The sequence below is a fragment of the Oryzias melastigma genome, linkage group LG13, assembly GCF_002922805.2.
Source record: "Oryzias melastigma strain HK-1 linkage group LG13, ASM292280v2, whole genome shotgun sequence".
Classification (NCBI taxonomy): domain Eukaryota; kingdom Metazoa; phylum Chordata; class Actinopteri; order Beloniformes; family Adrianichthyidae; genus Oryzias; species Oryzias melastigma.
In genome coordinates, this window is record NC_050524.1 from 18,411,537 (window position 1) to 18,429,109 (window position 17,573).

The 17,573-nt window shown below is 36.8% G+C and overlaps 1 protein-coding gene across 1 annotated transcript; it reads left to right on the forward strand.

Annotated features, from left to right (window-relative positions):
- Window positions 1–208: 208 nt before the first annotated feature.
- Window positions 209–12,891, forward strand: gosr1 (golgi SNAP receptor complex member 1). Its single transcript, XM_024277981.2, has 9 exons — window positions 209–365; window positions 2,497–2,608; window positions 3,585–3,672; window positions 3,979–4,086; window positions 4,204–4,295; window positions 7,920–7,994; window positions 10,772–10,801; window positions 12,098–12,180; window positions 12,392–12,891. The coding sequence occupies exons 1-9, from the start codon at window positions 332–334 to the stop codon at window positions 12,514–12,516; spliced, it is 747 nt and encodes a 248-aa protein (XP_024133749.1). The 5' UTR covers window positions 209–331; the 3' UTR covers window positions 12,517–12,891.
- Window positions 12,892–17,573: the final 4,682 nt, after the last annotated feature.

Sequence of the window (17,573 nt, forward strand, 5' to 3'; positions counted from 1 at the left end):
TGCAAAATCATACAACCTCTTCAAGCTTATGCAACCTAAACATTGCGCCTTTCAACTGACAAATTGAAATGTTGCGTAAACATTTTTACTAAAAGTAATGAAAAGCTCTTCGGCGCCATTTAAAAGAGGGAAGAAAGTAAAAGAAAAAAATCTATTGTCAAACTATACAAAAAATATTTTCTATTTTAAATGTTTCTACAACTATGTACTATCTCTAGTTTAGTTGGTTCATAAGTCGGTGCCTGTCAGCCTCAGCTGAGGGCATAATGGATCCACGTCTTTTTGTCACGTGACTCCTTCCCAAAGTTGGTGACGTCGCAGAACAACAAAAATGGCCGGACTAGGAAGCAGCAACTACTGGGAAGGTAATCCATCAAGAATTGGATCTAAGTCCCGATAAAGTGTTATAAGACGACACCGTCAGGTCTCGCGTTCCTGGTTCCGTTAGTAGTTACGTCCACGTCTTTGCGTGTCGGTGTCAGACCTCTGTGTTTTCAGACACAACAGGTTAGCTCCAAACATGCTAACTCACGCATCGCTATAGAAGTGAACTTAAGCTGCTAAAGCCTCACCGACCAACTTTAAACTGATTAGCAACTTAGCGTTTCTCGTTTGTCTTTGGATACATTAAACTAATGGCAATGTTAAAGAATATAAATATGTGAGTGACATTTGTGAGACAAAAGAAGATGAAACTATCAAGAAACCCGTCTAACAGATGTCTCTTTAACTCGCATTTGTTTGTTATCCGCCAACTGTAGATAAAAACTCCATCAGTTCGAGTTTATTAGTTTAAATAATTTACCCTATTTGTCTTTTAATTCAGCAGAAGATGACTTTAAAACCCCACTCTAATGAAAATCGGGTTTTTAACACGTTCTTGTAGAATTTTTCTCAAGACGGAAAGATATTTTAAAAATTTTAGTGTAAAATCGTGTTTTTTTGTTTTATTATTATTAATATTATTATTTATTAAAATAATGGTGAATCAGGAGCAGATGAAAAAAAATCTATTTGAAAAAGCGTGTAGTTGTGACGCACCTAGTGAAATAGGCGGGCCAATGCCTTCTTTCTCTGCTCCATTCTGATACCTTTGCTTACAGACAAATAGATTAATTTAACGTCTTGTTTTCTTTAACTGGGCTGGCATCTGGTTTAAAACTGTACGCTGGATAGCTCCAATATTGCTCACCATTTTCATTTGCATTGATAATGTTAGTTTGGGGTTGTGAGGGGGTCTACGCTAGCGGGAGAGAGTGTAAACAAAGGGATGATGGGATATCAGGGGAGGCTTACCTCCACACTAACAGTCGCCCCCAAAACTGTAGGGGGATTTCTGATGAATTTATGCTGCTCTGCCGAAATTATCTTTTAAAACAACAACTAAGGCAACTTTGTCCATATATTTGATCATAAATAAATTATTTATACAAATTATTTATAAAATATATAAGTTATTTTTGTGAACTTTTTTCATACCCACAAGTAAGACGACTCAATCTCTGAGTCCTTGTGGGTGCCGCCCATTTCATGATGTCAGCCTATAGTGGTTCAAAACACAGCTTTGGGTGGTTTTATAGTGAGGAATGAACATCATAGTAGAAGATACTTTTATTACAGACTCAAGGTCCATTTGTCACAAAGACACAACAGATAAAATACTTAGAAGCAATACAATAAATGAAAAGACACACTATGATAAAAGTATAAGAGCCAATAAAAAACAATGACATAAAGTTACAAAGTCTTGTAAACTTTAAAAAACAAACAAACAAACCAATAAACAATTGTAGACTTAAAATTTTAAAAATTGAAAAGTTTAAAAGAGGCGACCATACCAAAACCTCCAGATTGAGGATAATGCACTTAAAAGCTCACAAAGTTGATTTTGAATGGTATAGGCCCCTCAAAAGATGGCCGGGAGCAATTTTACAACATGCTTGTATCAGCAAAAAGAAAATCTGCAACTACACAGACTTAATAAAAGGGAAATCTTAAATGTTTTGGTGTTTATTGTCAATTTCTTATCACTTTGTCTAAAATGCAGGTACAGCATTTTTTCTGCAGAATAGACATGCTTTAATTTTAAATTAAGATATTCAGGTCCAGATTTAGCCAGCACCACAATGGGGTGGAGGTAGAATATTAGGAGGGGTGAGTTTGGGGTGCCATAAGCCTCCAAGTCCCTAAAATGCTTAGTAAACCATAATTTAATTATATCAGTTCATTTATCCATACATCTATATTCTCCTTTGACTTATTTTACTTTTAAATTTTATGTTGAGTGCTCTTCCAGACACTATTTTTTGTTTTTACCAGGCTTGGGACAGGCACAAGCAGGGCACGGGTGTGTGCCCTGTAGAGGCTTTATTTATTTTTTCTCTTTGTGTCTGTTTTTTTGTCCATCGGTCTGTTACAGTAACAGCATTGAGGGGAGCATTCCCTGTCCCTGTATCCAGTCTTGAACATGTTTGTTTATGTTGGTTTTTGTTGCAGATTTGAGAAAGCAGGCCAGGCAGTTGGAGAATGAACTGGACCTGAAGCTGGTCTCATTCAGTAAACTGTGCACCAGCTACAGCAGCTCCAGGGATGGACGGCGAGGAGACACGTAAGACCTGTGAAAGGCACTTCGTTTTTAATTTTTTAATAGCATAAAGTAGTATGTGTTTTAAACTTATAGCGTAAATCAGGGGTGTCAAACTCAATCGCACATGGGGCCAAAATCCAAAACACACTATAAGTCGCAGACTGAACAGGACAAACATTAATTGACACTAAAGTTTTAAAACTTTAAAAACACAGGCAGATATATTATTCCAGAATAAATCAACTTTCAATATTTTACTCTCTGTAAAAATATATTTTATCTAAATTATACAAGTTAGAAATAAACTAAACACTAAAAGAAAATAATTATTAAAAAAACACTCAAATTTCTTAACTTTTTACCTCATTTTATATGAAAAATTACACATATACGAACCCCAAATCTAACATTAAAATAAAATGATCTGGAAGGCGGGGCATAATTACTTGGCGGGCCGGATTTGGCCCCCGGGCCTTGACTTTGACACATGTGGCATAAATAAAGTGATAAAAATGTTGCTAAAGTTTTGATAATATTTGATATCTGTGTTCTGGAGGTATTATAAACCATACAAGGCCTCTTGATTTAGTGTGATGTCAGCAGGGATGCAAAAACTTAAGTTTATCCTACTGATCTAGAAGCATCTTAGCCATAAATGCATAAATGATCTAAATTAAATTCATGCTTGTTAAAGGATTTTTAAAAGTTAGGGCTGCGGTTATTTTATTTTTCTTCAGTCAGAGATGACTGGAGCCTCAGGCTGCAGATTCCTATTTTAGACTGTACATTTTTCTTAAGAAAGATATAAAAAGCGACTTTTATAAAAGGATCTCTGCATGCAAATGTGATTCCCATTTGGCGTTGCATTCAGCAGTCTGATGTAGCCTAAACACAGCTTTCTTTTATCACTGTTTTATGTGATTGAAAGAACAATATCTTTAAGCTCCTGTCTGTGAAGACTCTTAGGTCAGATTTTTCTTGTCTTGTATCTCTACAGCTCAGATACCACCCCACTTCTCAACAACTCCACTCAGGACAGGATGTTTGAAACCATGTCTGTGGAGATTGAGCAGCTTTTAGCCAAAGTAAGTCGTTTTAGCCAAAGGAAATGGCAAAAAATACTGAGAAAACTTTTAATTTGCTAATTTTTTATCATGTAATTCAGAAATTATTAACATCTTGAGTGCCGATAATAGCTCTGCAAACATCCCGAAAGTAAATCTGATTATATTTTTAAACATATTTAAGGGGAAAAAAGGGAAACATTCGGAAAAGTCTCTGTTATTGATACATACCAGTATGGTTTGCAAGTGAATACGTATTTATTAGTCACCTCAGTTTTCTGATCATATTCTAGCGTGATATGTGAGGCTAACTTGTGTCTCTGTCAGCTGACCGCCGTGAACGACAAGATGGCAGAGTACACTAACACACCGGGCACCGCTTCCCTGAATGCTGCCCTCATGCACACCCTCCAGAGACACCGAGACATCCTGCAGGTTCGTCATTCATTCATACGCACTCTTATCTCGTAATATTTAAAGAATGGATCATAGATTATTCGTTTCTTGACGTGATACTTGCATGTGTTTTTTTCCTCTTTGCTGTCTTTTCAGGATTACACTCATGAATTCCACAAAACCAAAGGCAACTTTCTGGCCATTCGAGAACGAGAAGACCTTCTAGGTTCTGTCAGGAAAGACATTGAGTGAGTATAGAAATGGAGCTGATGTATTAACAACTGTAAGAATCTATTCAACATAGCGATTAACTCCTGTGGTCCCCTTATATCAATGAGGTGAAAGATGGATTCTGATCTTAATCTGATCTTAAAGTAACTACTTTAGCGTTCAATTAAAAAAAAAAACAGATTCCAGGAAGAAAAAGAGGAAATCTCAGGAATGTAATGAAGGAGGGATCCTTTGGATAAAGATAGCATGCTCTTACAGACTAGCTCAACTCTGAGTTTTAAGGCTCTGTCAAACTGCTTCTACAGTTTGCATACATGTGGATAATTTGTCCACATATGTCATTTTAATCTTTCATGATACATGTGATTCATAAGAGATGTCTGCCACGGGTTTTGGCCTATGACATTTTTACATGAATTCAATTCAGAGCTGTTCAACATTTTTGAGAATTACACAGTTAATGTGTATTTTACGTAGTTTATACACAACTTTTCTCCACATATATTCACATATGACCAGTTTAAATCTGTACAATATGCATAAAATGTACATAGTGGCTGTATGATACGGCCTTGAAAATAAGTTGTAGGATCCTCCTGACCATGACTCCTGTAAATGTTTAGATTTTTTTTTCTCAATGGTCTATTGATTTTTTTTTTTTTTTTTAACACAGCAGTCAGCTTATGGCGAGCACTGCAGGGATTTTATCGATCCAGTTCCATCTGCCTCAGACGCAGATCTCTTGCGGAGGGGCACATAAGGGTTTTTAAGACACAAGGCCAGTCAAAGATTTGGACGTCAAATGATGTAATCTGACAAAATTGTTAAGAGGAAATCCTTTTCTGTCCTCTCTAATTGGAACTTTGTGTGAACAAAGAAATGAGGCAAATTAACCTTCTTTTGTTTAGAGATGTTCTACACATTAGAACTAATATTTTCACATTATTGTTGCACTTTGGGTGACATATATAAGTATACAACATTTACTATTTTCACTGCATCAGTCCCTCTGTTTTCTTGAACTTTCTGCAAAATTTTTTTAATACTTCAACAAAACAAACTGTTGATCTACAATGACTTTTTTATTATAGCAAAGTTTCCTTCATCTCTTTAGCCCTGCTGCACCTTTTTCTTCTTCATTCTAATGAGCACCGGCAGCTCTGATGTGACGCTCGTCATTTTCTCTTACCAAAACCTCCACTGCTGTCATTTGTTACCAAAGAGAGAGAGAGAGAGCAGGCCCCTTAAACGCCCCCCGAATCAGGAGTTTTCTGTATGTAGTCAGAAAAACCCCAAAATTGTCTTATCTGATGTTTAAACTGAGCAGCACTGTAATAACAGTCATCACTTGTGGTCAACTAAAGTCTATGAATCAGCAAAACTAAGATCTTGTTATAGTAAGAAATGATGAGTATTTAAAAAGACATGTGAAATAACAGCATAGAGTCATCATCTAAGAGACTAGTTATAGTGTTCGGTGTTTATGGTCTGTAATTTAGTGTCAATTAAGTGTTTTTAAAAGCAATAAATAGAAAACTGAAAACTGCTTAAATGAAAACAGTGTTTTTAACATGTTCTTGTAGCATTTTTCTCATGATGGAGGACATATATAAAAGGATTTAGGATTAAAACTATGTTTCTGAGTATTTCTTTATTACAGTTTAAAAAAAGCTCAGGTTTGTTATAGTTATGTAATCCGTTTCTGCTCAGAACAGAATATATCAGGCTCTAAACTATAAGGCTGAATATCTCCTTTTTTCTGCATTGATGTAAGTTTGGGCTTTTGAGGTGCTGAAGGATTGTGGGAAAGTGTAAACAAAGGAATGCTGGGATTTTAACATCTAATTTTAACGTCCCGCCCACCATCCAGAGGTGAGTTTCTAATGAGCTCCTGCTGATCTGTAGCAAATATACATTAAAAAGACAAAAAAAAAGCATAATCATAGTTAGATGATCACTTGGAGCGATTTTACTACAGAAAAAAATATAGTTGGTGCAGGACGTTAAGTGAAGACCTGCCCTGATGGACTCTTGTCGTCAGGTAGGGGGCAGTATAGCATAAAAATGTCCAGAATGAAGGCTGGTTACGCTTCACAAACTACGAGATCCATTTGTTTTCAAAGAAATGAAGCACTTTTATGTGAACATCCAAATAACCAGTTTGATATTTTACTTAATCACTGTCTGAGATACGTAGCTGACCACATTTTGGCACGAGTGCACGCAGACTCACGCTTGCAGCGAGCAGCTATAGCGCTCATAACAGCAGAATGGAGACATATTTCTCCCTCTGCTCCCCCTTTTGAATCTAAATGTCAGCAGCAAAAGTGACAGCTTGGCCGTGATTTACACCCCTGCCCTTTTAGAAAGCCTCGCTGAAGTGAAGGAGCTGGATGTTGGTACACACAGTCCCAGCCCGAAATACGCATCAGCACTGCTGCTGTGGGAGCCACGCTGGGCTCAGGGCGACCGCGGACTGAGCGCGCACCTATTTGTTTATTCTCGTGCTCACTCTGCTTTTAGCTGGGTGGGGTAGGCTGTTAATGGCATATGTGTGTCTCCATGCCTCCAAGCTTTTTCTTTTTTTCATACTTGCTCACCAGGAAGGTGTGTGTATGTGTGTGGGGGGGGTGCTAAATGACTACAAACCAGGATGTTAGTCAGCTGTTCAGGAAACCTGATCCTTAGGAGTTGCATCAAGTAAATCAGAACGGGTGTGAGTCATTTACTACGTGAGTGGTGGAACAGCCCATACATGATGTGAAGTAGCTGGTAAAAATTGAACAGTTAACTGGACTCGGTTTGTCTTTTTATGACTGAAGATGTTTCACTCCTTCAAGCACGGTTCACTGCTTTCACCTTTGACTTCAATGGAATCAATCTGGATGAATGCATTAACTATGACCACTTGGCTGCTACAAAGCTTATTAGTATAAAGCATATTTTCATATCTGCATCTTAACCAGCTTGAGATTGATGTTACCATTCATTCTTAATTTAATGAGATCTTCATTACTAGTTCCAAGGGCAGATGCCATGAGAGCGCTGTTTTTAAGCCTTATCCACTAAACTTCAATCAATCACAGGTTCATTTCTTTCTGTTTTAAGGTCTTTTATACATGAAAGGATCAAGACCCACTCAAAGAAATGGTGTTATTGTAGCATTTTTCTCATGATGGAGGACATATATAAAGAATTTAACATTAAAACTGCATTTCTGAGTATTTTTTTATTCAAATCGTGATGGATCAGGAGCAGATAAGAAGGCAGCAGCTGACAGAGCCAGGCCAAAGTCTCTAAACTGTACAGCTGGATAACGCTAATATTGCTCGATATTTTTTTTGCACCACAGATGTTAGCTTGGAGTACACAAACGGAGCTCTTTGTGATAGGAAGGGGGCGGAGTTGCTCCGTGCCAACTCTCCCGCCCACAACGGAGACGAATTCCTAATGAGCTCATGCTGCTCTGCAGAAACCGTCTTAAAAAACAACACAAGCTTTAGGGTTGTGGCTAAAAACTGCATAATCACAATCAAAAGACCACTGGGAACGATTTTACAAAAGAAAAAAATATATTAGGAGTGGGACTTTAAATTGATGTGCTCTTTATGGAGATTGACTTGTGTTTATTCCTCTGTCAGGACGTACAAGAGTGGCTCTGGGGTCAACAACAGAAGAACCGAGCTGTTTCTAAAGGAACATGAACATCTAAGAAAGTAAGTTTATGCCAAGATTATCTGCACAAAATCAACTTATTTACTAATAAAATCATGTTTTTTATGTAATAAACATTCAGCAGTTCTAAAATAATACATCCTTTACCAGCCAGAAGGAGATAAATCCTTATTTTTAGTGCAGCATAACTCTACAATTTAAAAGTGTTAAAAAATGAATGGATTATATTCACAAAACAGTGTGTGGAGCCATGATCTCCAGCTTTCTTATCCTCCAATCGTTTGGCTGAGTCAGCAAAGCTGCAGAACAGCATGCGGTTTGTGAAACCGGGGTGTGTGTGTTTGTGTGCGTGTGCGAGGTGTTTGGTGCACCCTCTGTGGTAGACGCATTTGAATGTCAGCAAGGACCACAAGCGCAGGATAAAACAAAATGCAAATCCACCAACAAACCTCCGTCACTCCTCAGAATAAGGATTTATTCCCAAAGTTCAAATGGCATCTGCATATTTGCTGGTGGTCAATGAAGAAATAAGGCTGTGTGAAGGTTCCACACTATTATGTTTCAGCATAGAAAGTAGAGGATGTTAATTCTAAGTTGTATATCTCTTAATATTGCAGAAATAGGTTTTTGCTCCTGTGATAATTTGTGGATTTTCATTTATTTTGTTTGAATGAGAATTACCTGCACTGACCAGCAGAGGGCAAAGCTGAACTGCAACTCCATCACTTTATCACACTGATATTCACTTAAATATAATGTTTGAGGTAGCATGGTTTTTCTGTTGTTTGCTTAAATTTGGATTATTGTATTTTGTTTGATCAGAACATGCATGGAGATGCAGTACAGAATGTATGAGTGGAGGTGGTTTAGAGAAAGACATATAACAAGGATCAGAAAACATTTTCTACACACACAAAATGACCATTTATCTCAAGTATAATAATCAGATAGAGATATTTTTTTTTCTTCTCTTTTCGTTATTGTGCTTTATTATGGTCTAAACACTGTCTGTTTTTGTTTTTTCACTGCTTAAGCCGTGTTCTGTCATGTTCAGTTGTTCAATTAAAAAATAAAATAATAATAATTGAGATAATCAGTCCCATCTCACAGGTGTGCCAGATCAAGATGCTGATTGGGCAGGATAATTAAAGCACAGGTGTGCCTTAGACTGGGCACAATAATAGGTCACTTAGAAACGTTCTGTTAAGTTTTATTGTGGCCAGTCTAAGACACACCTGTGCAATAATCATGCTGTCCAATCAGCATCTTGATATGGCACACCTGTGAGATAGCTTTGATTATCTCAGCAGTTGGGAAGTGCTCACTGTCATAGATTTGTGAACAATATTTGAGAGAAATTGTTAATTTGTGTTTGTGTTTGTTTTTGTTCAGTTTATATTCATTAATCCTGTCTGTGACATTGGAGCAATACCTTTAAATTCATTGTATTTACTTATAGTAATATTCTCTGACAATTCACCTCCATTTTTAAATTATTATTAATGGTTTGGAACAAGTGTGAGGTAGAATTTTATAGAACAAAGTCAACCACATAATGAATGCCGTACAGGTTTCTAGCCTATGGTAACTTGCACCATCATTTTGTTTACAGAATATTTATGAATATTGAATTTTTAAGCTTAAACAGTAAAACTTTAGTATTCCAGTAGACACAGTTATTTTTAGACAAAGTCTTAATTTCTTGCACTTAGAAATCTTTATTTCGGTTTTAATGTATAAAGATTTTCTATACAGTTTTTCTGTTTTAACAAAATGTAATTCAAAAGCCGCATCAGAGTTTGACTGAAACTCTTGTTGTTCCTCACATGGTGCTTTAACAGCACCAGAAATGCTCACATTCAAGCTGCATTAACACCTCACCGACCTCTTTAATAGCTCTCAAACCAGTTCACTCACAACCATTCAAAATGCATCTTCCCATGAAGACATTTTAAAACTTTAGATTGCTCTGATATTAGAAACCATTCCGTTTTCTCATTAATTCTATCAGTTCTAATGCTCTGGCTCCACTTCTCTACTCTGATACTTCTATCACTTTTCCTCAGTCAAGTTTGGTATCAGTGGATTTAATGTCACACTTTTAAGATTAGTTTTCTTTTACTTTAAACATTTTCATCAATTAAATCAGCTGATATCAGACATTTTGGACTTAACGGTGTGCAGTGATTCTAAGCATAAGAAGCACTGATGAAGATCTTTTTTTTTCTCCTTTTCCAAAATGAAGGGAAATTTCTTAAAAAATGCAAGTCCTTGAGGCATGGTGATGCTACATTACTGAAGTGCGCATTGCAGTGGCCCGTCTGTCATTTTGTGAATGGGAAGAGAGAGCATGTGGTCTGTACGGGTTCATTCATCACAACTAGAAAGGAAAGCAATTAGCTCGGAGCTAATGAGCGATTTAATGACGGCAGGAAACATAACTTCAGAGAGGATGAGGAAAGAATCCCTTCAGAGCTGAAGCCACAAAACCCAGCATCTGACTCAGAGGACTGATGGGAAGAGCAGCCACTTATGTCTGTGCAATAGACTTTGGAGAGAAGAGAGCTTAACCAGGTTTCTCTCTGGATCAGCCTCACTTTGGTCTGACAGTCTCAGTTCTGCTGAGAAGCAAAACTGCACTTCCTTTTATAGTCAGTGAGAAAAGGAACCGTTCAGGATGAGAGGAAAGGTTAGACATTTCAATGAAGGTGTTGTCGTTGTGACCATAACCTGTAAATTCTGTTTCTAATTGTCAGTTAATTAATGACAAGTATTCCTGTTTAACCTGTACTAATATTCTCTCCTCTTTAATTTGTAGCTCAGACCGACTAATGGACGACACAATAAGGTAAAGCTTCTCTCTTCTCACTCGATTCCAATTTTTTTTTTTTTTTGTGAACCTTATAATGTCACATCACTTAAGACGAGGTCTCAGCTCAGGGGGCTCGTGGTAGAGTGTCTGCCCTGATACTGGAAAGTCATAAGTTCAAATCCATGGCAATTCACACCAAAGACTCTAAAAATGGGACCCAGTGTCTCCCTACCCGACTCTCAGCATTAAGGGTTTGGATTGGGGGGGATTAAACCACCAAATGGTTCTTGAGTGCAGCTGTGTCTGCAGCTCACCCCTCCCACACGGGATGGGTCAAATGCGGAGAACATTTTTTGCATACCTAGAAGCGTGACAACTACTAGACTTTATTTAACTTTGCAGATACATGAAGGCTACAAAATAAAGACTATTATGACTCTATTACCAGTTCAAAATGTTTTTTTAAGGCAGTTTTACTGAAGTACTCGTTTAAGAGAAAAGCTTTACTGCTGAGTTTTTAGCCCAAATGAAGAATATAGACTTTTCATCATCTCTTTTAAATGCAAATGATTTAACCTTTTTTCCGGTAGAATTGCACATGTTGAAAAAGAAATCTTAAGAGCGCCGTCATGCAGATGTCACGTCTTAAAAAGTATCTTCCTTAGTCGACTCTTGACATCAGGTGAACACGGACACAGAGGCTTGCGGATGTTGCTGCACTCAGCAGTGTTTCGTCCTGACTGAGGAGAACATGATCCTCCCAACACAGCTTCAGGCCAAGACTGCAGTGTCCCCTTAGAAACCCCAAACCACCTTCACCCACCTGTGCTAACACTTCTGCATACACTCACTGTTTTTGCAGATTTGTGGACGTGGTTTTACCTTCAGAAAACATGTTTTCATTAACCAACAAACAAATACATTGTTTACCTACGGTAGCATTTATCCAGATTAAAGTCACTGAATGCTTCACAAAAGTAAAAACATGCTAAAAAGCTGAAGTTAAGTATGAAGTCAAATATAAACACATTAGACTAAAAACAGTCAGAAAACAGCTACTTCTATTTGCTTTTCGTGAAATTACTAAAACAGCAACTTTTTTTACAAGACTGCAATAATAGTTTAAGATGACTAAAGGGGAGCTTTGTTAATCTATTACCGATGACATCATTTACTAAAACGGATTTCACACAATTCAAATTCCAGAGTAAAGATTCTCCGTTTCACCAGTTGATGTACCAGTCATTTGTTGAGTCATTTGCTCCATGAATTGATGTATCTGGGGTTGTGTCTTGAGGAATGACCATTTTACCCTATTTGTTTTTTCTTTAGCATTGCCATGGCCACCAAGGAGAACATGACTTCTCAGCGGAGCATCCTGAAATCCATACAGAGCAGGGTCAACACCCTGGCCAGTATCCTTTCTGCTGCATGTCTGCAGGGTTGAGTGCAGATTGAACCACATGGAGGAATTATTGGTTTGAGGAAGAAAAAAAAACTGCTGCTCCTTCAGAAATCAATACTCATGGAAAGCTTTTTGTCTTTTTCCTTGGAAAAATGCATCCATCAGGGTTTCTACCAGAATCAGAGCGATCGCTGTGCTTCCTTCACATTTGACTCCCTCAGACCGATTCCCAGCGATCAACAGTCTCATCCAGCGAATCAACCTGCGGAAGAGAAGAGACTCGCTCATCCTCGGCTCTGTGATTGGCGTCTGCACCATTCTCCTCCTCCTTTATGCATTTCACTAGACAAAGGAAGAAAAGTCAGTAAAGGCGTAGGACTGAGGGAGTCCTCTACACTGAGCTCAATGTGTGAAGGACCACAGAGGTTGTGGGGCAGGAAGACATTCACACAGTCCAGTCCTGGGACAGAAACTGAAGAGCTGTGGGACAGATGAAGGGCTTGTGGGATTGCTTTGGTCTCCTAATAAGATACAATGTAAAAAGATGGATACATGAATAATTTACATGGAGAAAAATGTTTTTGGAGCAACTATGGAGTTAAGTGTTTCTTTTTTTTATGGTTCTTACTGATGGAGAGGGATGATAGTTGGTCAACTGTAAAATATCAATGGATAAATTATTCATATTATCATAAGTAACAAATAAAAGTGTTTAACTCTGTTGTTGTTTCATGTGAAAATAAAACTGATCTCCATCTTCAGAGCCATTTCTGAGGAGGTTTCAGAGGATGAAGATGGATTCAAGCTGGGCCTCCACTTCAGCATCTGGATGAACTAAATGCAACCATTCAAATACTGCTTATGCTTGAAATCATTCAAACTCATTTTCCCACATTGATCCAGAAATTTATGTTGGAAATTTTTTTGACTATGAATAAAAACTATTTTAATAAAAAGAATATGGACCTCTTTTTTTTCTTAAATTTCAACTTTAAAATTGTGCACACGTTTAGCTTTAGTTTTATCAGTTTATACTATAAGGTGGATTATCTTTATATGTATGTATGTATTCATATATATATATATATAGGTTCCTGAAGAGTCAAAAATAAGAAATATAAAATCATTTTGTCATATATATCATCTATAAAGTACCATTCCAACTATATTTTGATCTAAAAACGTTCCCGGTAGTATTTGAATTATGATTATGCCGTCTTTAGCCAAAATCATAGGACATAGTTTCTGCAGAGCGGCGGGAATTCATCAGAAACTCACCTCTAAGTTATAAGCGGAATCATTGAAGTGGAGTAAGCTAGCACTTACTTCCCATGATCCCTTTGTTCAAACTCTTTGTAGAGTTTTGAGGTAAATGTTAAGTACAAGTGGATGCATCAGAATGAAGCGGAACAGGGAGCTTGTAGCCTCCTGATTGTAGTTTTTCAAATGGTATTTTTGCGTTTACTCCTGATTCACTATGATTTGAATAAAGAAAAACTCAGAACAGTTTTAATATGGATTTTCTTTATATATGTCCACCATGGTGAGAAAAATTCCTCATTAAAAACGTCATTTTTTATCTGGTTTATTAAACAGACCGTGTATTTTTGGAAGTGTTGGAGTTTAGGAAGGTCGTTGATCTGCACAGGTAGGTGTTTGTTTCATTGTTGAACTTAAGTTTGTGACACATGAACAAGCTAAACAGAAAGTTCCCAACAATATTTGCTTGTTACAGCACTCACTGCCACTACTACAACCTCTAACTTACAAACAATAGAAGGACCTTGAGCTTCTGTTCTAATGCTGACTCATTGAAGATCTGTTTGTAAAATCCCTTATAGTCAGGAAAAAAACAACACTTTATTGTTTTTCTTTATAAACACAGCTTACATGTTTTTGGTGATCTTTGTTTCATAAATCTCTTCTGACAGGATTATAGCACCAAAGGACAACTTTAGGTTTTTTACCATCCACAAGCATTGTTGACTCAACCATGTCTCAAATAATTTAGTAGGATGAAACAAATATTTTTGATGTAGTTTTATATAAATGAGATGTATGGTGCATTTTTTTAAATTTTGCATATCTTCCTAGAATAAGTCAGTCAACCCTTTGACACCTATAAGCTTTTGTCTGTAGTTTGGTGCAGTCTCTACAAAAACACAAGAAAGACGATTTAAACATTTTTTATAATAGATTTTGGCCATTTTTTAAGTTTTGTGTCTTCCAAAAATTGAAATAATCCTTTAATCTCATTCTTAGGTGTTTGATTAAACTGTCTTTCTTCAGATTAAATCAAATCAGAAGTGAGAAACATCAATCTGAAGCGGATTCTTTCAGCTTCTCGGTCTCAACACAACCCAGAAATATTCATCCTCCTACTGAGAAAGAAAACATCTTTCATTCCCCATCCATTCAATACTTCTGCCGTTTGTCTAAACTATCTCACATCCATAAGTCATCAGTTCGTTGTATTCATCACAGTCCTTTTCTGTTCAACTGTGACACACATAAATAATCAAAAGATCCGTTTACCATGCTGAGGCAGCAAACCTTCACAAGCTTTCATAGCATGATTGTAGAGTGCAGGATTATTCTGCTCTGAAGGGTTTTTTTCTTCTGTTAACATTATTATCAGTATTAGCTGTTAAAGGGATTTTACACATTTATACTTTATATCTGTTTTTGCTTGTATCATGAGTTTTCATGAAAGTAGTCTTTTAAAAAAGCCTTATTAATAACCCTAAATTCAAGTTTGTGTTTTTTTTGTTCATACATTTAGCTTACTGCCACACTAGTTTGATCCATTCTTTCATTTATTTTAAATAAATCCACTTTAAATAAACCTTAAGTATGTCACACCTTACTTACTATCTTTTTTAAATGATAGTGCAGAAACAGTAAAAACTGTGTATTTTAGGAGCAGGCTGTGATGATCACAGACTGATTTAGTGATTTTTCAACTTTCCGCTTTCAAAAATCCCACATAACCACATGAAAGTAGGCCAGTATGTGCCTGTAACACTAAAATATTCAGTAGCAGTACACGGTACAAGAAATGGAAGGGAGCAGCTTCTTGTATGACCTCATTCATAAGCAGATTTATTTTAAGAAAACCTTTTATTTTGATTTAACTAATAGAGAAGGTGAGGAGATGATAAAAATGTGCTGATTTTTGATCATAACTAGTTGAAACATTCACAAAACACAATTTTTCTGAGACAGTTTCTGTTTTTTCCAATTTAATACAAGTAGATTTTTTATTAGATGCACATGACAAAGATGAAATGAGTGTTTCTACCACATTTACCTCAAGTGATAATAACATCTCTTCCCTTGTGAGATTAACAAGATTGACATGTTTTTCCTCTGAAAGGATTCTGCTTGTTGCAGTTCCTGATGTCAGTTCAGTCAGAGACATTACCCACCTTCCTGTTTGTTGTTTTTTTAAACTTATGTACAGGTAATATTACTTCTACAGAAAAAAACTTATCATGCATGTCTCAATTTGCAATATTTTTTTTTATTAGTTACACTATTTCAACTCAAAACAGGCTGTAACATTCAAGCAGTGCAACTTCCCCCCCCCAAAGTTTCAATGCTTTTACCTTTTGGCTCATTCTGCTAATCCCCATGCTAATAAATTACATGGCTGTTGCTGACATCCATCTTCCTTAACCTTGTGTCACCAGAATGTATTACGGTGCATACCAAATTTTTATGCAAATTATAGTTTTTTCAAATCCTCAGTCCAAATGACAGTCAGGATATTTTCAATTCATTAACCATGTGCATATATATTAGATGTTTTTTAACAAACCTCCTAAAGTTAACAATATTTTTTTCAAAAATAAAATCCATCAAATGTATTGTTATGCATTACAATGCACAACAGAGTTCCACAACATTAATAGATTCTGAAGATCTAAAAATAGTAATTTGTTGATTTTTTTTCTATTAGGAGGTCATATTGACTTAAAATCAAAAGCTATACCAATCAAAAATTTCTTAAAGTTACATTTGAACACATGACTTCTTATTTTGTAGCAGCTTCACGATTCTTGCATCCATTGAACTTGTGAGTCTTTGGAGAGTTTGTGCTTGAATTTCTTTGCAGCAGGTCAGAAAGTGTTCAGTCAGAAACTGTATATATTTTTCAGAGGTTTTTTTCACACCTTCAGCCGAGCCGATCAACTCTCCCCCCATGATTCCAGCCCAAACCATGACTCCACCACCTCCTTGCTGATGTCATAGCCTTGTTGGGACATGGTGGCCATCCACCATCCATCCACTACTCCATCCATCTGGACCATCCAGGATTGCAAGGCATTCATCAGTGAGAAATGAGAATGAAAGTGAGTTTTCATGTACGTATGGGTCCACTGCAGCCGTTTCTGCTTGTGAGTGTTGAATAGGGGTGGCATTAAGAGGTTTATGTATAACTGCAAGCTTCTGGAGGATCCTACACCCTGATGCTGGTGGGACTCCAGAGACACCAGCAGCTTCAAACATGTGCTTTCTGCTTTGTATTGTATATTTAGCAGCTGCTCTCTAAATCCAATGACAGAAACCTTCCTCAATCTACGTTTATCTGCGTGAACCAGTATGTCTATGAATCAGCCATAAATCTATTCATTTTATGATGATCATGTTTAGGAGTTTGTGAAATATCTAAGGTTTTCATATTGTTTCACACTTTTCAGCACCTGAAATCCATTTTTTCCCACATTGCTTGAAAATGTTGGTCTGCTTAATTATGTGAAACATCTTTTTTTTAGTAGTTTTTCCTTTAATTAAACTCACCTGGTAAACTAATGATCACAATATCATCTATGAGTTTAAGTAAAGAACAAAGAATTTTAACTTTCTGATACTTAAATACAATTTGCATAATAATTTGGAACACATTATAAATTGTTTTTATTTACGACTTAGTACAAATGTAAAAACTTATGATCACATATTTAAAGAGTACTTGCTTTCTTCTCTGTTTATCTGCCACCACCCCATGGCTTCATGTGTTTGGAGTGCGTCAGTGCTCCCACCGTCCTCTCTGTGCAGCTGTAAAGTGCTCATTTAAAAAGCAGCCACCCTGCCAAGAATTGTTCATTTTCCTCCCTTTCTCTTCAGCTGTCTGGGCTCTGCACCAGTGGTTGCAATGATAAATTGCGTTTGTGTGCACTGCAGCTGGATTGTATATCAAGAACTGCAGCATGTACAGGGTGTAGATATAATAAAAGCAATAGATGTGCAATATACCTCAATCCAATGTAGCAGCACTGCAGTGTGCGGTCATAACGGAGAGCTGAATCAATCTTGTTGGGACTGTCTCAGTAAAAACTGAGTTGTACAAATATTGCACTCACACGAGTGATGTTTTACAGAATTGCACTGTGATTGTAG

Coding starts and splice junctions, on each gene's coding strand:
- gosr1 (XM_024277981.2), top strand. CDS start 332: ATGGCCGGACTAGGAAGCAGCAACTACTGGGAAG. Junction 10,802..12,097: donor CTAATGGACGACACAATAAG/GTAAAGCTTCTC, acceptor TTTTTTCTTTAG/CATTGCCATGGCCACCAAGG. Junction 12,181..12,391: donor CAGGGTCAACACCCTGGCCA/GTATCCTTTCTG, acceptor TGACTCCCTCAG/ACCGATTCCCAGCGATCAAC.